The 21591-nt window shown below is 44.0% G+C and overlaps 1 protein-coding gene across 1 annotated transcript in view; it reads left to right on the top strand.

Moving 5' to 3' along the window:
• ARHGAP20 (Rho GTPase activating protein 20) overlaps positions 1-14481 on the top strand; it is an 89178-nt gene extending 74697 nt beyond the window's left edge. Inside the window, exons 10-15 of the mRNA XM_044442691.1 lie at positions 1488-1666; positions 4759-4920; positions 6773-6882; positions 7280-7469; positions 11087-11201; positions 11836-14481. Of these exons, the coding sequence (XP_044298626.1) occupies positions 1488-1666; positions 4759-4920; positions 6773-6882; positions 7280-7469; positions 11087-11201; positions 11836-13577 (2498 nt within the window). The 3' untranslated portion in view covers positions 13578-14481. The remainder of the gene's footprint in view (positions 1-1487; positions 1667-4758; positions 4921-6772; positions 6883-7279; positions 7470-11086; positions 11202-11835) is intronic.
• Positions 14482-21591: the final 7110 nt, after the last annotated feature.

Consider the following 21591-nt stretch of genomic DNA (forward strand, 5'->3'; position numbering starts at 1 on the left):
CTCCTGCCTGATTGCTTGTTTATACTTTTTTTTGAAAGAATCCAGGAAAGCTCCATTCCTGGCTTCTTGTTGTGGTGTGCAAACCCAACTTTCTGGGTTGTTTAGGATTAAACAACCTGGAGTTTTGACCCATGACTCATTATTGGGTTAAAAGTCTGCATTGTTTAACTCTAAACCCAGAGGCCCTGCTTTGCAGGTCACAATAATGACCCAAGATTGTTGCTGAAAAGTGCTTAAAAGCAGGAGGCAGCATGCCTGCTCACTCCCACATGGCTATGCCAGTCCCCAGGTTCTTTAACCAGGGAAGGGGTGTTACCTACACACCAGGTCTGTAATGCCACCCCCCACCCCATCATCTCCAGCCAGCATAGACAATGGCTATCCCATCTGGGGATGATGGAACTTGTAGCCCATCATATCTAGAGGGCATCAGGTTGGGGAAAGCTGGTATAGAACATTTCACTGTAGTTTCAATTCCCTCCTTTACAATTTTTTGCAGTGTTTTGATATTATTTAATGCACTCTCTTTGCTAGTATTCTACATGCTTTAGTTCCTTTCTCATTATCTTTTAGATACCTGTCTAAGCTATTGACACTTGGCATTTAAAGTTCCAGAATCCAGGTTCCAGGTTATGCATTTCTATGAGGTATTTAGAAGGTGACAGTGATTTTTCAGGTCATGGACGCTAGATGGTAAAGTCCACATTTTAATTGCAAACATGAACCAAACTCAAGGAAAGAATTATGGTTTGAATTCAAGAGTTTGACATTTCTGATATTTCAAGTTCAGGCAAAATTGCTTTTCAGCACTGATCAGTGGGTACCTTGGCACTATCCAAGGATAATGTATTATTATCATGATGATTAGTAACATTTGTATCCTGCCCTGCACTCATTTTACATTTGCAAATGTCAGTGAAGTGGGTTAGGCTGAGAGATTGGCCAAAGAGTGCCTAATAATTTTATGCTTTGAGCAGGAATTTTCAGCAGACTCTCCTAGATGCAGGTCTAATGCTCTTAACTACTGCAATATCACAATGACAGTAAGAAACTATTGTGCTTCATCTCATATTTATGGGCCACAGCCTCTACATAGGCTTTGACCTTTGCTTCTTCTTCAGAGTTTTTGCTGCAGGCAAGTGTTCATACTCAAAGAATGGAAGCATGTTTTTTAAGCAAAACTAACATACCAAGAGTTAAAAAGAACTGTCACTATGTATAGATCCTGGAAATTCATCTTAAAGTCGAGTGTTTTCCAGTTAGTTATGTACAATGCATTGCCAAGTGGAGGGGGTAGACTCAAGTGTATGGGAAGCAGTTGTGTTAGTGGAATTCCCTTTGCCACAAGTCCTAAAGCAGGGATGGGCAACTCGTGGCCCTCCAGATGTTTTGACCTACAACTGCCATCAACCCTTAGCCAGCATAGCCTGCACCTGAAAAGATATGCCAATATTTCCCTTGTAACAGAGGATTCTCTCTTTCCTCAGAATTGAACCAAAAGCCATTTAAAAGGAAAAGATCCATTATCAACTGGGCTTTCTGGCGGGGAACAGGAGTTCCACTCGACAATGCACCACCATCGCCAACGTCTCCCGAGTCAGGGAAGCTCTTTGGTCTTTCCCTGCCAGCCATCTGTGAGAATGACAACCTCCCTAAGCCGGTCTTGGTAAGTTGTCCCGCACATTCCAGAGTGACTTCCTTCCTCACTGTCCCTCTTCATTCTAAATTCAGTACCACTGTTAACTGTTCATCAAGGCAAATGCTGACCAGATTCCCCTGAGGGCTGCTCCTTGAGACGTCTTGGTCATTGGATGCCTCGGTGGCTTCAGTACTGCCTTCGGTACTTGGACTGCCTTCAGCCGGTGGCCCAGTAATCTATACTTGAGTAATCTCTAATATACTGCATTGCAGTATCTCAATTGACTAGACAGAACTTTTTCAAAAATGCTTATAAACCCGGGAGATGGTTAGCTTACAAATTACAGAAGGAGAGAGAGAAGCAATGGAGATGGACGACTGCAAGTACAAAATACACTAATTAAGAAAATAGTTGCCTCTATGCTTCTGAGCCCAATGTAAGGTGCTGGTTTTAACATGTAAAGCCCTACCTGACTTGGAACCGCAATACAGAACGCCTGTCCCAGCCACCATCTACCTAGAAACTATGATCAAACTCTGCCTCTGACAGCCTCCTCCAACTTGGCTGGTGGCAACCAAAAGAAGGGCCTTTTCAGTGGTGACCTCCCTCATTTTAATAATAATTTTTAAATAATAAATAAATAAATTTTATATAATAAATTTATGGAACGAGCTGGCCACTGAGCCCACCTGGGGCCAACCTTACTCTCTGTTTGGCACGAGGTTGAGACTGTTGTCTACTGCAGGGCATTTAATTGGTTTACTGGGCTTTGTTTGTTGCTTAATCAGGTTCCAAGATATATCTTGTTTAAGTTGCTAGAATTTTATATGAGCTTTAAATTTGGTTTTCAGTTTTGCATAGCAGTGTGTTACAGTGTTTTATAATGTGGTGCATTTTAGATTGCATTTTAATACATTGCTGTAAACCACCCAGGGAGCTTCAGCTATTGGGCAGATTTAATATAAATTAAATCTGTAAAGAAATCCCATTTAGTGTCCCTATGTATGAAATGGGGAATAGGCAAAACAATGCAGTCTGACACTGAAGACTACAGAGAAGGAGGGTATTGGGGTTTAAAGTAGTGCCCAGCCATACTGTTTTCTTTTAAAACACCAAAGTGCTGAAGCTTTCTTGAAAGAACCTTGCAGTTTTCATTCACCTTCCCCAACCTCATTTTCTCCAGAGGAATTTTCTCCCAGCATCCTGCAACCAGCCCAGCTGGGACTGTAGCCCAACACATCTGGAGCGCAACTAGGGTTGGGGAAGGCTGCTGTCATTGGTTGAATTTGACCAAATAATCTGAAAATCACAGTCTGGCTTGAGGTGCTACAGTGCCATTTTTTAAGGTAGAAGAATTGCTTTTGGACCCAAAGGGTTAAAAAGACAACACAAATAAGATAGTATGGATGATATGAACTAATAAAATGCATGTGAGTGGGGAAGAAACTGAAAGGCATCGAATGGCATATCTTTGGAGGGAAGGACGTGTGCGTGACTCCTCAGATTAAGTTCCCCTTTGCCATATTTGCATAACTGAGCTTCAGCAGATCTTCCACACAAGCCCAGAATGTCAACATAGCCAAAAATTGTTGTATCTAAGTTACAGTAATAGAAATTCAGCCTTAAATAATGGCATGTTTTCCTCCTACCCCCAGTATCTGCCTTCCAGTCAAAGATCCTTCTGTTGAGAAGAAGTTGTACTGACCATTCATTCTACTTCTAATCACCTAAATTTCCGTATGCACCTGCCTGCACCATAAGATCCTTATCTGAGGTCCTTCTTCGGGAGTCCTCTTTGAAGGAGATCAGAAGAGTAGCTACCCAGAGAAGGGCCTTTTCTGCAGTAGCACCCCAGTTCTGGAACCTACTCCCCAGAGAGGTGCTCCTGGCACCAATGCTTTATTCATTTCAGGACCAGGCCAAAACCTTTTTATTTTCCCTGTATTTTAAGGATTAATTGTGGGTTTTAACATTGGTTTTATTAGATATTTATATTCTATTTTTATATGCTGCCACTGTATTGTTCTGCATCACTGTCCTGAGACTTTTGTATAAGACGTGATAGAAATGCCCCAAATAAAATAAATAAATAAAATTCAGTTTTCCAAGTTGCATAAGTCTGAAGGTAGATACTACTTCTTACATGAGAGGTTCTTGTGTTCATCTCAGAGAAACCTTGGAAGAATTCAGAGTGGCTTAGATGATAATTTTATTTTGGAATGTCCTATGTACGAAGTGTGTTTTTCAAAAGTGCCCTACACATGGAAAACTAGCATGTTAGGAAAAGACTAGGCTGCTAACTGGTTTCCCTAACATTTTGCTTCATATACATCTGCCCATGTTTTGAGACCTCCTGCAGAAGCCCTTGTCCTGCGCCTTCCTCGTCAAAAGAATGCCCTGTAACAAGGAAAAGGCTTTTTCCGTGTAGAATGCCCATTTTAAAAGGTGTGCCTGACACCTCTGTTGCACTCTTTATCGCACCAGATTAATATTTTTAATTTTCCCAGGATGAAAAGTGCTGCAGTCTGCTATGTTATTTCCTTGTCTAATTTTATTGTTAATATTGTGCTTTTGTCATGTGCATGTATATTGATATTTTCTAATATAAATAATTTGTTCTGTATATTTGCTTTCTCCTTTGCCCTAGAATCTGTTGGATGAAGGGCATGATACAAATGTTTAAAAGAAAGTAATACTTTGATATGGAACAGCCTTCCAGTATGTGCTTTCCAAACCTGCATTTTAATTGAACTCTAGTGATTTAAGTGCTTAGGAAACAGTCTAGTGTGGCTTGTCCTCCAATTTTTCATCAATGCAAGCTATGGCATCTCTTAAAAATTAGCTGCCAGTTGGGGGTTTATATGTATGTATGTATGTATTTATCTACACACACACACACACACACGCGCACACACACACCACTGCATTCCCATAGGCTCTGGGCAGTTTACAAGAAATTAAACCAAGAGTGAGTAATACTGACTAATACAACATATTAACTAAAATTGACATGAGAACTCATCTGGGAAGGCCTGTGAAAAGAGACATGTTTTTAACTCCTCCTTGAAGGAGGGAATATGGGAAATTTATCTGCTGATTTGTACATCTTTCCTTTTCAGGACATGCTTTCCTTTCTCTATCAAGAGGGACCTTTCACTCGGGGCATTTTCAGACGTTCTGCAAATGCAAAATCCTGTAGAGAGCTGAAGGAGAAACTTGACTCTGGGGATGAAGTACATTTACTCTGCGAGTCTATCTTTGTGACAGCCTCTGTGTTTAAGGTAGATCAGCATCTCCCCCTCGACCCCTACAGGGAGAGACAATCTGACATTTGAAAGTCCTGCAACTTGGGATGTTTGACTGTCAACAGCTGTTTGTCTAGTAAAGCAAATCTGCAGTCTGATACATCTGAATTGAATTTACAGCAGGTCTTGCAGCTCAGTTCTTGAGATATGAGCCAGTGGTTTCTCCCAGTTCTAGACTTCTGAAAACATAGCGGCATGCACCTCGCACCTCCTACAGTGCAGTATTACTGAGCTATTTCTGTAGCACCTTAGACCTTCTCGACAGCTGAATCCTCTAAAACTTCCATGTGCAGCTCACCCCTTGGATGTCAGGGCCTTTATTCTGCAAGTTACAATCTGGACTGCAGCGTATATAGGAGTTTTAACAAGCAGTGGCCAAGGTACAATCTCAGTTAGAGGGGAAAGAGAAGAGGCGTATGGGAGCAGCAGCAGTGCGGTTCTCAGGGAGCTCCAGAGGCCTGTTTCTGGAAACAGTAAAGGGTAAAATGAAGCGAGGGGGGCCGTGTTTTTCCCAATACAATTTATTGTGGTAGTTTGCTTTGTTTCCATCTTGCAAAAACCAGAAAGAAAAGCCCAGGGAAGACTCATATGTGGTCTGAAACCCGACAGGAACACTTGCATCTTTCTCCCCTCTTGCTCCTCTGGAGCAATGTGTTCATCTTCAGAGCTGTTGCTTTGTCCTGCTGCCCAGCTCTCCTTAAGCTTAAGAATAGGTCCTCTCCTGATAGCCCATCTCAAGTTACTCGGCTTTCACTTATCTTTTGCTTTCCTGTTGTGGTCATGCAGATAGCTTTCTCCCACACTACTGTTGGATGAGTTCACAGGGCAGCTATGGTAGAGCTTCCTGATGGCTTTCAGGATGTCCTAAAATGGATTATGGTGGTTTCTGCGTGGAAAGCAGAGCTTGAGCTACTTGCGGCAACTAGGAGAACTGAGAGCCTGAGTTTCAGACTGCACAAGCTTAGCTACAAAAGCTTACTAGAGGATTGCAGGTTTCATTATGACTTGCCCTCTCAAGGCACAGTGTACAGGATTTTTAAAAATAAAGAAATAGACAAGTTGGTATGAATTTTCAGTGATACAAACATAGAAACAGAGTGAGTCAGAAGGGGACTTCTGGGCCATTTAGGCTGACCTCCAGCTCCAACCAGCTCCGCTCATGGCATGCCTACCATGTGCATGTCCAGCCTATCCTTGCACACCCTCACCAATGGTGTTTCAACCACCTCCCTTGAAGGCCCATTCCCCAGGGGTCCTAACCATCAGGAAGTACTTCCTGGCATCAACCCTAAATCTTAGTTACCTGAGCTTTGCTCCATTGGAACACGTCCTGCCCTCCACTGCAGGGGGAAAAAGGTCATGACCCATTTCTGTGTGGCATCCCCTAACGAACCTGTATGTCACTAACAGGTTCCCCCGAGTCTCTTCCTCTTAAGGCTGAAAAGACCCAGCTCCCTCAGTCTCTCAAATACTATAAAACAGATTTCACTAATAACCTGACTGGGCTAGGAGGTGGTGACCACCTAATGAGCTTCATGGCTCAGTTAGGATTTGAACCCCAGTCTACTGGATGCAAGCCCAGTGCTTGGATGCAAGCCCAGTGCTTCGGTTTCTATGGCTGATCACAGTTTTAATAATAGACTTTTTCTGCAGTGTCGAGTTACCCCCATTCCATTTACTCAATCCCACTCACATTCAGCCACCCAGAAATCCCCATCCCTGAGCTACAGGCTACAAAGCATCCCGGTATTTAGATGGCTCAATTTCATTTTCTTCCCCGCCCCCCGAATGATTGCTCATGTGTGCTGTTCTTCCTTCTTTCAATAAGGATTTTCTTCGTAATATCCCGGGCAGCATTTTCTCCTCCCAGCTTTGTGATCAATGGGTTTCCTTAATGGATGAAGGGAACCATGAAGAGAAGATAAAAAACATCCACAGGTAGACTTGCTTGTATAATCTCCTTGGCTCCTTCCAAAAATTAATACCGAGAAAAAGCAGAACTGTGGAATGCAGCTCTTCTGAGCCCCTTTTCAGTCAAGCTCATAAACTTGATTTATTTGTTCTGATTGTTGTATGCAGTTCAGTACTGCAGCTTGGTCCCTTTATAAGCATTTCCACCTGCTCATGGCATGAAGAAAAGTAGATTTAGAGTACAGTTCTCTTTATTTAATGCAGAAGCTGGGGTTACCTTTTCCCCTCTGGAAGCTTCCACTTACCATGAAACGGGCATCCAATTGGTGCTATTCGGAGGATCAGGGGAGAAGCAAGGGGAGGCACAATCCTGCGGCCAAATCGTATCTCCTGTCTTTCAAAGAGGTACTTCTTGTGTTTCTAGGCTAATGGAACAGCTCCCCAGAGCCAATGTGGTGCTGTTGCGGTACCTCTTTGGAGTATTGCACAGCATAGAAAAGCAGTCTGAAGACAACCAGATGACGGCCTTTAATTTAGCAGTCTGCATTGCACCCAGCTTACTCTGGCCTACAGCTCCTGCAAGCCCTGGGACTGAAGGAGAATTCACAAAGAAGGTGAGTTGAGTGCATCCCTTCTGCTCAGCAGTGTCCCTCCTCTTGGAGCCATTCCAGACATTTTGAGGAAGCAGTGCAAGAGGAAGCATGAGTGGATTGTGCTCCCTCTCCCCAGATTTTCAGATCTTGCCTAAAGCAGGGAGATGCATGCTCTCCCAGCGCAGGGATAGGATGGCTGTTGCCCCACTTTGACAAGGCCCACAAGCAAGGGGAGGCGAAGCAAGCGTCACTCGGAGTGCTTTCTCCCTTCCCTTGAAACATCTAAGAGCCCTTTCGATTTTCACTCCTGGTTGTGCCGTGGCTTCTTCCTGCAACGTGCTGGTGTGCTGCCTGGGAATGCTGCAGTTGCAGCCTGAAGAGCAGGTTGGGAAAGGCTGCTGTAGCACTTTCAAGTCTGTGGGGAGGTGTCCCGACCCACAGCTCCTTCCTGGGTCTGTGTGGCTCCATTCCCCGTGACCTTTGGCCTGGATCCCTCCCCATGCACAAGAGCAGTGCTGGCAGTAGTGGTGGGATTTTTTTTTTGCCCTGTGCAATGTTGAACCTCCATCCTTCAAAGCAAGTCTCTGATTCATGCTGAGACCAAGACATTCCACCTCATTAAGCAACTGCAAGGGCCCTTGTTGAGAGATGTGATACGCTAAATGATGCTGAGGTGACTTGGGTCATGGGCTACAGCTGCCGATATTCCTGTGGCATAAGTGTGGTTCTGTGATACTGCAAGGCATCTTGAGCTGCATCTTAAGATCCTATGTATTCACTTATGGTCTCGTTATATGAACGGGGAGGGCAGTTTTTTAAAAAAAATTCCACCCCAAGTATCTAAGTTTTGTTTAGTCAGACTTCATCCCTTTTAAGAACATCTCTTGATATTAACCCAGGGTTGGTAGGAGATGCATTTCTCCTAAGTCAAGATTTTCTGTCCTGCTGCAATCAATGTCAACCAGAATCAAAAAAAGGAAAGGGAAAATGGCTCTGGCATTCTGCATTCTTGCACCACTTAAGTCTTTTCCACCTGAGGCTTTTGTTGTGCACTTGTCATGTTTATAGATTCTTTCGATGACATCTTGACTTTCCATTTTTGCTTCTATATATAACTAGCCCTTCCAACAAGTGCTTTTAGAGCAGGACTATGTGGCATTTAATTCTTGGACGCAAAAGATAGCACAATTTCCTGTTACAGATTTGTGTTATTTTGCTGCATCCCAGTGCCACCTAGAAGTTATATAACAGAAAAGCAGGAAAGGAAACATTCTTGGATAGCACCCAGATCTCAATCCTGCAATGATAATGAAAGTAGTTATCCAGCAGATTAACAGCCTTGTGTAGAAAAGCTCAGGGTCGTGTGCACAGCCCTGTGTGTTTTGTACATCTGTTGTAAGGAGCAGCTGGGCAGTCATGAAATGCACGATGCATATTGAGTCTGCCTAGCTTAAGATATTTGCTCTGTAGGCAGGGCAACTGTACAGCTGCCCTGCAAGCCACCTAGCTTAGTCTAGAAGGCTCAGGTGAAAATACAAATAGATCTGAGCAAGGGGAACAGTAAAAGAGGCCCATTTTTCTTTGCCCCTCATTTTGGCCAGTCCTTTAAGCTCGGGAATTAGCATTGGGCCAACCTTTATGTTACATGTTGCCTTCTGTCCTTGCACTTGTTCAAGATATGGGTCGTAGTTATTTGCTAAGGTGAGGGAGTTGTTTAATTTTTGAATGGGTCCAGACGTCCTGCCACAGCATCCCCTAAGCCATCTTCGGAAACCACCCATGAATTCAGGTCTTGTACTCTATGGATTGAGCTTCCAAGACTGAGAGGAAGAAAGCATCAAAGTTTATTCCTGAATCAAAATGCCCCTCTCCCAAATTTCAGACTCTACCAGAAGGACCGCAAATAGTACTTATTTTATATACTGCTCAATTGCTGAGGCTCTTTGGGTGGTTAGCAAAAGTTAAACACAAAACCAAACCAAACCAAAGCAAACTAAACCAAACCCAGTATAACTCACTCCTAGCCCTGCCAACCTAGCCAATGTATTTTGTATTCAATGTTGTAAGCCGCCCCGAGGCCTTGGCAAGGGGCGGCATAGAAATGTTTTAATAAATAAATAAATAAATAAATACCATGGTCAGTGGTATTGCAGATCGCTGAGAGGTCTGTGAGAACTAACAGGGTCACACTCCCCCTGTATTTTTTCCCCTGTCTAGTAAGAAGCACAAAGAGAGTGAGTGCCTCATTCATCTCTGGAACCATTTAATCCTTCAGCTCCTTGGTTTTGCTTCTTCCATGTGCCCTTGCTTCTCTTACCTGGAAAAGAGCAGTGTGAGGCTCATGACACCTCAAAGTGAGGGCAGGAGCAGGAAGTGATGCTTTCTCTCCTCATTCTGATATCTTCTCAGTAAAGGACAACTAGGAAACATTGAACAAAAGGCACCCAGCAAGCAAGATCACTGTGGGATCCTACAATTATGCACTTGGGATGCAAAACTGTGTGGCTGCACTATAGTGCTTGGAAATATCTCCAGCACAAAGCCTTCCAGTGCAAGCTGGAAATGTTCCCAAAAACTTTGGTTCAGCTCAAGTGCAGACACGTTGGTAGCAGCATAATTCTTCTTGCTTTTATTGGCCCATGTTAGAGGTGGAACACGTAGACTTCTCATTCACCTGAAGACAAGTTGAGTGCAAACAACAGTACTGAGTACTAAAGCTTTTCTTGGACAACAGAGAGAGGTTGTGTGTACAAATAGGTAACATCTTCTTGCACACAAAGAGCAGTTCTGAGCTCAAGGGAGGCTCAGTCTCCAATATGTGTTTTTCTGTGGGCAGGGATTTTTTTTCCTGATTTGTTTTATGAACCAGGATTCAAATATTCAACCCCCAATGTGCAGCTTGAATGTCTTAATGAAAAGAAAAACTCTTCACTCACTTTGCTGAGTATATAAAACTTGCTCCAGCCCCTGGTGGTTATGGCAATGCCTTATTTTCCCATCATTCTCAATATGCATTTTTGTTCATGTAAAGCTAGCTGTTCAATAGGCAGGGTGCTGTGGGCCGGGTCAGCACAGCACTCACTCTGTCCTCCTTTCCCCATGTGTACAATAGCTCTTATAGGAAACTTCTGAATGCCGGTCCTGTCTTGGGAGGCAGCCTAGAACAGGCAGGTTGCACCAGGCGGATTTGTGTGGGAGGAAAAGAACTGGCACAGGAATGGGAGCGTGCACAGCTGACAGCAGGCAGGCAAGGAACATGTTCTACCGGGGAGCAAAAGGGGAAAGCATTGTGGAAAGAGCCTGTCTGTGCCAAGGAAACAGCAGGGCCTAGAAGGAAGAAGGAAGGCTCAGCATTTTAAAAGAACCATGCTACATATATGTGTCCTTGCAAACATAAAGGGCATTTTGTGAAGGAAAACATCCACAGCTGCATATTTCTTCATAGCACAGAGTCCCAGAATTAAAATGGAACAATCCAGGGAGTGAGATAATAGAAGGACTGGTGGCAAGCTCTTGTGTAGTGGACTGGTAGAGAGATGACCATGTAGAAGCTTTCCTAGGAACCATGTGGTTTCTCTGATCCCCGGCAAGGGTCATGCCATTGAACCTCGTGCCGTCTGTTCCTTCTCTGGTTGCAGGTTTCCATCCTTGTACAGTTCCTAATTGAAAATTGCTGCCGGATTTTTGGAGAGGAAATTACTTCCATCTTTGCAGACATCATGCCCAAAAATGACAACAGAGAAGATGGTTCAGGTAAAAAAAAAGACTTAGAAGTAAATTGAGTGAAAAAAGTGGCGTTTGTTCTAGCACAGTCTTCCCCAGTGGTGATGCAGGGAGTTGCAACCCACTACATCTGAAGGGCACCAAGTTGGGGAAAGCTGTTCTAGTGTTTTAACTTGCACTCCAGCAGCTTTTTTTTTGGCACCTTCTCCATGGTGACTCGACCATGTGCTGCAGCACACAGTGCAGTGCAGGGGAGTGGACAATGTATGGTCCAAATGGCTTTCAGCGTGTCACTGGGCTGGGTTTGCACGACCAGTGCACCTCACTGTGGCTTATTTAAGCTGCAGTGGGTTATGGTATGTTCTGGTGCTCTTTTGAATATCCAGGTTGTGATGAATAGATTTTCATGACATGGTGCAAACCCAGTGTGGGCAGCCTGTACAAGGATCCCGCCACCTTTGCGTCAGAATTCGAATATTCACAACGGCTGCTGCTGCACACCACAACCTGCCGGAGCTTAAATAATGAAATCATCCTGAAAGTGCGTTAGGCAAAAGCCCGTGCATCGATGGCTCCTGTTCATTGCTGTCAAGCAGTGCTGCTTTTGAATGAATGGGTGTTGCGACACTTCATGTTGTGCTAACCCTGCTTCACGCTCTTGCAGATCTGTCTTCTTTTCACCTGAATGACTCCTCCTATGACAGTCTGGAAAACGAGTTGAACGACTGTGCAGACTCTTCATTTAACAACCTCCTTAAAAAACGAGGTCAAGAGAACAGGAGTAGGGACTCTGTTTTGACCCTGAGTGACTGTGATCTAGACCCACCCGAAGCAGAAGACCCTCAGATCAAATTACCTGCCAAGTCTCAGCCACTGTCCATCTCTGCTGGGTTCCATCACAAATCCCCCTCCCGAGAGTACTCCGAGAATGAGTCCCTGTGTTCCATCACATCAGGTTACTCATCAACGGCCATCTCAGATGTCCTCAAAAGCTCAAGAAGACACCGGCGCTGTTCTGAACCCACCATTGGCCTTCTTGCCTCCAACTTTACACCCCTCAGTGGGTTCCATGAAAGTGCCGTGCGCAAAGCCAGCTGTGATGCTGTTCTGTCCCACACAGATGAAGACTATCTCAAGCAGCTTCGCTCGCTACAAGTGGAAGGCCAGAAGCTTATAAATCAGAGTTTGGTCAGAAACATAGAAATTGGCACAGATGGTCCTGAAAGCCAGACCAATGAAAAGAAGGAGATATCTAACCGCCTTCTCCCACCACCTCCTCTTAGGCTGAACATCTGCTCCAGGACTAGCTGTTCTAGCCTGTCCTCCCCTGGTACCTCTCCTTCAGGGTCTTCAATGAGCTCTCTAGATAGTGCTTTTTCCCAGTTTTCGGACTACTCTGTGTTTACCCCAACAGAGACCTCCTCTCCTCTGGACTGCTCATTTCACCCCCAGAGGAAGTATGGGGAGGTCTCTCCTGATTTCAACCCCTTCTCGGGTGTCCATCTTGGTTCAGGGGGTGGCTCTTTTCCTAACCAAGCAAGTGGTAGCAATAATGGCAGCTCAGTATCTGCCAGGAAGGAGAGTCTGGAATGGCCTCCTCACAAAAGCTCTGTCACTCTGCATCCCAGCACATGGTTAAAAAGTGGAGCTTCCACCATGAAGAACTGGACTCTGCGGAAAAGGGAAAGAGCCTCCAAGCAGGAAGAGAAAAAGAACAGCTCCATTAAAATAACAGTGGAGTCACAAATCTGTCCTTCAGATGCATCAGAGGCTAACCTACATCAAAGGCAGCAGCAAGGATTGGGCAGTTCCTGCGTGCCAGATGTTCATGTTGTCTCAGTGGACCAGGAGAATGGTCCTTTTCAGGGAGAAGCTGGGCAACTTGGCAACCCTCCCTTTTGTCCAGTGGAAGTCCAGGACAAACGGCTAAAGGCATTAGAACTTTTGGCAGAGCAAAGCAAAGAAGAGGAAGAGGAGGAAAGTTCTTCCTTTTTGCCTTCTCAAAAAACACAGCCTTCCTGTCTTAATCTAAGTGCTGAGCAGAAACCTGAGCCAGATCCTGTCTTCACTGCTGAATGTCAGTGGGTCACTGAGGAAAATGCCAGTGAATCTGCGCTTCTTACAGAGGTCACTGCTCAGCAGGCTGCAGATTGCAAGAGTGATACGTCTTTGTCAAGCACAGAGCCCGAAGTTGTTGAAGCCCCCTCTGGGAAGGAATTCTGTGCCTCTCTGAATCTCGCCAAAGCTGAGAATGAATTTATGTTTCAGTCTGATTCAAATCGTTGCTCCCCAGAATCGAAGGAAAGGGCTGATGCTAGCAAAACGGAGCAGCTGAGAAAGCTGTGCAGTGACCCCCAGCTTGAGAAGATGGACCAAATATTTTTTACAGAGGAATCTTATGTTTAAGCAGCCAGTATTCAACATAACTATGTTTGCTTTAATATCCCAGGGGCGATACATTCTCATCAGGGACTTAATGGTACTTGTGCTTTTGAGGAATTACCAGGATGGCTTTCCCAGATATAGTCTTGTGATTTCAAAGACACTTCCTGATATCTGGGAAGGCCACATCAAAACCTTCAAGAGGAACACTTAGTTCTAAAACATTTGCAGACACTTGTAGATGTGCTTGCATTGTGCGGCTTTTCTCTGAACCACTCTGTATGTTCTGAACATTGTAGATCTATGTTTCGTGTCTGTTGTGGTTTGGTTGTAGTGCGTGAGGTCATCCTGGACTCCATAGCTATGGTATTGTATATCTCTTTTGAAGCTGATGGTCCATTTCATTGTCCTCCAGGGAAAGGAGTTGTAACATTTTTGTATGTTTTCTGGGGCAACTATTCAGTAGTTCTGGTCACTTTCCTCTCACAGCAAAGAAGAATGTTTTTAAAATAAAGTATAGATTCTGACCTTCCTATAACTTACAACTACTCAAGTTTAATGTGTGTGTCACCTTATTGTGTTCCATTTGAATATTACATTTTTGTTACTATTGTGAATAGTTTCTTAATGACCCTACACTCGTATGGCATTACATCTTGGTGGTGGTGGTACAGGCCGAACTTGTGTAATTTTATTCTATACTGTTGAAATCTTCTTTATTATAATATATTGAAAGTAATGCATTACCTTTGAAATGCTTTGAGATTGTATAATATATCTTGGTAAAATTTTACTATTGTATATGTTCTCAAATAAATGTGTATTTTTGTACTTGCGGAAAACGCTTCTGACTTGGGGGCTGGGTTAAGATGCTGGTGGAGATGTGTATCCATTCAGTGGCGTATTCTGAAATAATAGTAAATATAGCATTCTTCCCTCAGATTAATAGGATGAAAACTGTTGGTCAAGGAAAACATTCTTCTTGGTGATTGCTCAGGTTGTACTTAACTCTGCCCATACATGGCTTAAGATGCATTCATTGGAAAGGGAGCACAGTCCATGAACATTTTTTTCTGTACAGTCCTCAGGAAAATAAATTGGAGGCACCTGGTAGCCTCATGATGGGTGCTTCAGGCTGTGGTTTGAAAACACCAAAATATTTGTGTAATGATCTGTTAGATGTCCTCCTGGGTGGTCATTTATGAGGAGGCTGCATTGTCCTTACTTGTCTGAGCATGGAATACTCCTGGGCTTTCAGAAACTGACTTCTGTGCCATCTTTGCCCTAGTTCCAGCATGTGCCTTCTGTCCTCTGCGGTACTTCAGTCGACAGACTGTTACTCCCATGGCTGAATGTTTCTTCATCCAAAAAAGAAGGAACAAAGTCTTGCCTACATAGAGAAAGCCATATGTCAGAGAGAAGGGGCCTGGCCTGGCCTTTTTCCCTGACATGTTCTGTTCTGTGTTCAGTGAAGTTTTGTAGTGAAGGAATGTTTGGCCATTTTGAGTGCCCAAGAGCCGTCTGAAGTGGTTCAGCCCACACATAGGTTTCCTGCCTCAATCAGCGCTAAGTAACATACTAGGTTTAAATGCATAGACAGCCTATGAGAACACCCACTTCTCTTACATGTTCAGGGACCTGATTCAAATTGGTTTTATCACATGTGTGGGAGGTTTAAAACTTCCAACTCAGCCACTTTTCTCCTCAAAATATGCTCCAAGCAAAGACTAAAAGAAAAAAGAAAAAAATGGCACCACTGGAAGTTTTCTTTAGCCCCTGCACAAAAGGGCCGGGGGCAGAGGTTTGTCCCTACTCCCTGTTTATGATGGTCCTGATCCAGGTCAAGATCCACATGCTTAATTTTTTTAAAAGCTGGCACAAGTTTAAATACCATGCATTTCATGTAGTGTGAAATTTAATGCTGAGAATTGGGCCTTTCTTGTGAGTTACTTTCTTTCTCGTGCTTGTATTATTTATTTATTTAGCGAGCTTCTATGCCGCCCCATTCTCCGAAGCCTTGGGGCGGCTCACAACAATAAATAAATACATGTCAACCATATAAAAACAATATCATAATATAATTGGAGACATCCTGGCCAAAGATATAAAATCAATAAACAATGTTAACAATTAAAATGACGTTTAAATAAAAAGGTCTTGGCCTGGCGCCGAAAAACAAATAATGACGGTGCCAGGTGGACCTCTTTGGGGAGTGCATTCCATAGATTGGGCGCCACCGCAGAGAAAGCCCTCCTCCGAGTACCTACCCTCCTAATATCCTTCACGGAGGGTTCCCGGAGAAGGGCCTCTCCCGCTGATTTCAAGGGGCGGGAGGGCACGTATGAACGTAAGTGCTCCTTTAGGTAACCAGGACCCAAGCCATTAAGGGCTTTATAGGTAATAACCAACACCTTGAATTGGGCCCGGATTTCAGTGGGGAGCCAGTGAAGCTGATGGAGGACTGGAGTCATGTGAACATAATGCCCAGTCCCCGTCAGCAGCCTGGCAGCTCTAATTTGCACCAATTGAAGTATCCGGACCGTCTTCAAGGGCCGCCCCACGTAGAGCGCGTTGCAAAAGTCTAGTTGGGAAGTTACCAACATTGTATGTATTTAATGGCATACAATGCTGAAAACTTGAAAAGTAAATAGAAACTGCAGCCTAGCCAGGTTTTCTCTGCCTTATCCTGGTGAATGCTGAAAGACAATTCACCAGGAAGGGTTCTTCAGTCACGCAAGCAATTCTTCCTGTAGACCTGCCTATATAGCTGCACCTCTGGAAAGCCGGGCGCATTGTTCTGTGCTGTCTTTGCTTGATCGCAGGCTGACATGGGCTTTTGCTACCATGGTTAAAGCAGTGCCTTTATGCCAGGGGACTGAGGCACTGCTTTTAGATTTGGCCATTTGCCCTTTAAAATAATTTCCCTCCCACACATCCTCTTCATGTAGCCATAGTAGGACTTTATGCTACTGGATGTGTGATTCAAGAATGTCTGCGGCAGATTAGAGCACCTGCTGCGGAGGTGATATAAAACCAGGAGGATGTCCTCAGTCCAGCCAAAATATCCCTGTCAGATGAGTGGTTCACCAGATACAGCATCCTTTCCTCTGGGACAGTCTTCCCCAGCCTGTTGGCCTTCAGAGGCATTCGACTGCAACTGCCAGAATTCCCATCCAGCAGAGCTATTGAGTAGGAATTCTGGGTGTTGCAGTCCAAATGTTTCTGGAAGGCACAAGGCTGGGAAGGCTGCTCTGGGAAGAACATGACTTGGATGTGAGGGCAAGAACCTTTCTCTGCTGCTGCTGCCCATCAAGAAGCATTTGGTTGGCAGATTGTGCTGTGATTGCCTAATAACCCTGGACATACCTGTCCTCCATGATGTAGGCTAATCTCCACTGCACAGAAACTTGCCAGACAATCTTGCTTCCACACAGGCAGCATTTTTTAGGCAGCAAGCTAGTTTAGGAGGTGCACAAAAGACCACAAAGATCCAACACTGAAGACAAGGGGCCACAATCCTGGCATCAGTTACTTGATGACATTTCCTTGCAACTGTAGGGTCTCAGAAATGTGACCTTTAAGAAACATACTGTGAGCTGAGTTTCTCAATGTTCTATTAAGAGTTCTGCGCTGAGATTTTTTTGTGGACTCAATCCAGCCCACATGCCATATGTTTTCACCCATTGTTTGTGTGAGCAGATGGGAGAATGCGTAAGGAATGCTTATTTGTCCTCCCTCATAAGTATTTCTTGGGGTGTTGTCAGAATAGGAGTGAGGAGGGGCTGAAACTGATTCTCAGAGGTTACGTCCTAAAACATGGGCTTAAAATTTATCCATTGTCCTGTTTTATGGTTGGGCTACTACTATATTGTCTAAACTAGTTGTGGTCAGACTTCAGGTTTCTGGCATCTACTTTGCATTCTGTTAGAGGCATCTACTCCATCAACTGGACTCAGGGGTGGAATAATCACTGGGTTGACCTGAATCTACCAGAACACTGCCACATCTAAGATCCTTCAGATCAGTGTCATTTCAGCCTTCTAATTAATCTGGGAACAGGTAGGAAAAGAAAGCTTTTGCATTGCCCTTCCTGCTGTTGGGAATCAGAAACTCTTGCTGAACTAGGATAAGGCACTTAGAAGGGGCCATTTAGGGCACTGAGCCCAAGCCATCCCTCTGCTTGGTGCAAGAATCCATTTTCAAGAATCCCTGACTAGTGGCTTTCCAGTCTCCAGCCCCTGAGAGCCCACCATGAGGTAGAACCATGGAATAGTAGAGTTGAACCAGTAAGGCTCTCCAGTGCAACTCCCTGCTCAAGGCAGATAGTTGGGTCCATTGCCTGACTGCTTGGAAGTTTTTCTTACTACATTATCTATCAATCTGCTAGTAGGTCTGGATCTACCTTGCTGTGTCCACCCATTTTCCATCCAGGGAAAGCAACCCAAAAGATTGCTAAGAAAGACTATTTACTAGTTTATACAGGAAGAAACCTTGGTTTGTCAATGCATGTACTTTGTTAAGTGGACTATTCCAGCAGTCAGTCTCAGCAAGTTGAACATGCTTGCTTGATGGTTGTGTTTACAAACACCTATTTGAACCATTCCTAGTTTAGAGAAAGAAATGTAAAAATTGGATGCAAACACAAACATTTAATACATGAAGCAGCCCAATCATTCAAGAAATGCTTGGATGCAACAGAAGAAGGCAAAACTAGCTGTGTCTTCTAAAATGGCGATGGTTGCTGGGTGGAGGTGAGAATCTTGTAAGGTATGGTTGTTTATTCGGTATTGAAGTAAAGGTGTTGCTGGACCTTTACAAACAGAGCTTTCCAATAAACTACAGCACAGAAAAGCAGTAAGGGTTTTATCAGTCGACTAAAGCCAACATGGTACTGACTGGCCTCTATTTTACTGGTTTGTTATGGTAGACTAGATCCAGACCAAATTAGTTGGATATAAATCCTACTGAAGCAATGGGACAACTCAGCTCTAACTTCAATTGGTCTGTTTCAATTGGAACAATATCCAATTCAACATTTATACACACTGTCAGAAATCAAGACTGCTAGGCAGGTTAAAGTGATAACAGTGCCCATCCTTTAAAATTAGCAAAACCACATGATGATTCTCTATTCTCAGTGAGCAGGGCAATACAAACTTGGGCTGGATTGAGCAACCCATGAATTGGCTTTGTTGGACAGGAACTGAATGATATTCCACCTCTTTAAATAGACTAGCATCAGCTTCTAAGGTAATAAACTAGCCTGGATTCTTGAAAGTGATACAAGGAGAAGGAGCCAAGAAAATGTGATAAAAGTCCAAGAGGGAACTGCATGTGGTAGTTCAGCCCTTCCAGGGGTGATGCATAAATGCTGGGCCTGCTGTGGAAACCAGCAACCCTGGCCCAAGCTTTCCATCTGCCTGGGCTAAATCTTTGGAAGAAATCAGCTTACAAGTTCATTCCTTTCTTGCCAGATGGCCAATATTAATTCCTGGAGCTACAGGGTACCTTACATTATATGTCATGAAATGCAGCCTGAATGGGATTGTCATAAAAAGGACTGTGAACAAGTGAGTTTCTCCAACTTTCAGTTTACTGACGTTTGTGTGGGTCCCCCAGCAAAGCAGCTCTGCCGGTATCCATGGAAGAGATGTGGCATTTCCCAACAATACTATCTGCAAAGTGTTTGTGGGGAAGAGGCAAAGCTGAGCTGAAATTTCTCAGAATATATTTTTTTCTGAGTATTTCTGAGAGTTTCCCTCTGTACCTGCACAGGCAGAGAAGGCCAGGGAAGATGCAAAATGGCCAACCTGTGAACACAGTTGCTGCTGCTGCCATTTATGGAACCAGCAACAATGACTTATTTTAAAAAAGAAAACCTCAATTAGTGCCACTAATTGGGAGTACCACCCCTTTAGAAACTGTCAGGGAACTTCTCCTCTTGCGCCCAAAGAAATTCAGTAAAATGGCCCTTCACCCCCACCTTTCCCCGCCTACAAATAGGGCTGCCAATGTGAAATGGCCATTCTCACACAGTTCTTAATGCCCAAGGAGCATCTTGTGGTTGTTCTGACACACAGCTTCAGAAATAGATATTTTGAGCTCAACATGCGTGCTGGAGCAAGAGGTGCTGAGTCTATTTCCTGGAGAGGAAGTGAGCAACAGAGTGTTTGTCCAGCAACAGACCAAGATCTGGGGAACAGGCCTGGACAGGGTTACTGCACAGCTCAAAATCAAAAAAAACATGGTGCTGATTGTTGGGTGGGATGGAATTGCAAACTAGTACAAGTTTCCTTGGAAAGACTGAGCCTAATCTGTTTGCTGGTTCAACACATCTGGCTTTTACCTATAGCTGGGCTATGGCATTTACACTACCCCAAGATTGGAGATGCCACTAGCTTAGACAGCTTTAAAGCAGAACTGGGGCACATGCAGCCTTCCGGATATTGTTGGATTCCCTTCAGCCTCAGCCAGCGGTGCCAGTGGTCAGGGCTGAGGGTAGTTGGGCAATCACATGTTGGAGATTACATGAGCAGAGCCAGTTGGAGCTGGTGTCAAACTAGATGGCCCAGGAAGCCCCTTCTGACTTGCTTTTTTCTGTTTCTATGTTAGTTGCAATCCAGCAGCATCTGGAGGACCCTAGTTTCCTACTGGTGCTTTAAAGGAAGGCAGATGTTCTTCATGGAGAATTGAGTTATTAATGGCTAAAGGCGATTAGCTGGAAAATCACAGGGGCATATTGGCTAAGGGAAGAGCCATAGCTGAGTGGTGGAGCACCTGCTTTGCATGCACAGGTTCCCAGGTTCAATCCCTGCACATCTCCAAGTAGTTCTAGGAAAGAACCTGCCTGAGAATCTGGAGAGCTCCCCCTGCCAGTCTTGACAAAGCGGAGCTAGATGGACTGGATTCAGTATAAGGGAGCATCCAATGTTCCACTGAATACCAGTTGCTTGGGAGGAACAGGAGTGCCAGGACCATTATTTCCATGTCCTGCTTGTGGAAAAGAGGATCAAATGATTCCTTGGTCTGCTCCGCCAGATCTCCTGTGTACTTCCCCTAGACTGATTTTCACATTTGCCTTCAGAAGGACATCTCTCAGTGAAAAAGACTCTAATGACTCTGATACGAATACCCTGAATTGCTAGCCTAATTTGGAACAATGCAGAAAAATTGTATCGCACTACAACCAGTGCCTTGGCAGAAATCTTGGGGATGCTGGAAAAAATTGTGAAAAGTCCTCCATGTGATACTTGGCTGAAGGATGCAATCTGCTTACCAAGGGATTACATACAAACCATGCTAGCATGCCACTTGGTGAGCGGTTGCTTGTATTTGTATTTTTTGTATTTTTGTATTTAATGGTAATTTATTATGTTCTATTGTATTTCAATGTATTTTATTGTGTTGTAAGCCGCCCCGAGGCTTCAGCAAGGGGCGGCATAGAAATGTTATAATAATAATAATAATAATTATTATTATTATTATTATTTATCTAGCCCCTCTCATGCTGGCTGCAGTGATGGGAAATGTAGTCCAACACAACTGGGAAGCACAAGCACTAATTTGTTGAGGTATGATGGTTCTTCAGGACTGCACTTCTAAATGTGTGCACTTGCCTGCTTACTTCTGGTGTAATCCCATGGAAACCAATGCAACTTTCATATAAAGATTTTAGGATCCAGATGCTGACAGTATGACTTGATCTTTCTTGGCTTTCAAGGATAGCGTGACTTTGGCGGTGGGAGGACATGGGCTGCAAGCCGCCTGCTTGCCACATCTTGTCTGTCTCTGATACAGTCCAGCAAAATAGCCTGGCACATTTCAGAAAGAGCTTAGAGCCAAACTGATTTTTTCATGTAGAAAAAGTTATGGGCATAATAAAAGATAACAAGCACAGCTAGCCTATTGGTTTTATACATCTCTGTTGAAGTAATTTCATTTTGTTGGTTTGTCTCAGACAGATATTTTGTCTTCAGAATAGCTGGGAGGAATAGATGATCTAAAAATATCTGTAAATAAATACAAAGTTCATTATATC

The sequence above is a fragment of the Varanus komodoensis genome, unplaced genomic scaffold (genome assembly GCF_004798865.1).
Source record: "Varanus komodoensis strain SLA01 unplaced genomic scaffold, ASM479886v1 scaffold4, whole genome shotgun sequence".
NCBI lineage: Eukaryota > Metazoa > Chordata > Lepidosauria > Squamata > Varanidae > Varanus > Varanus komodoensis.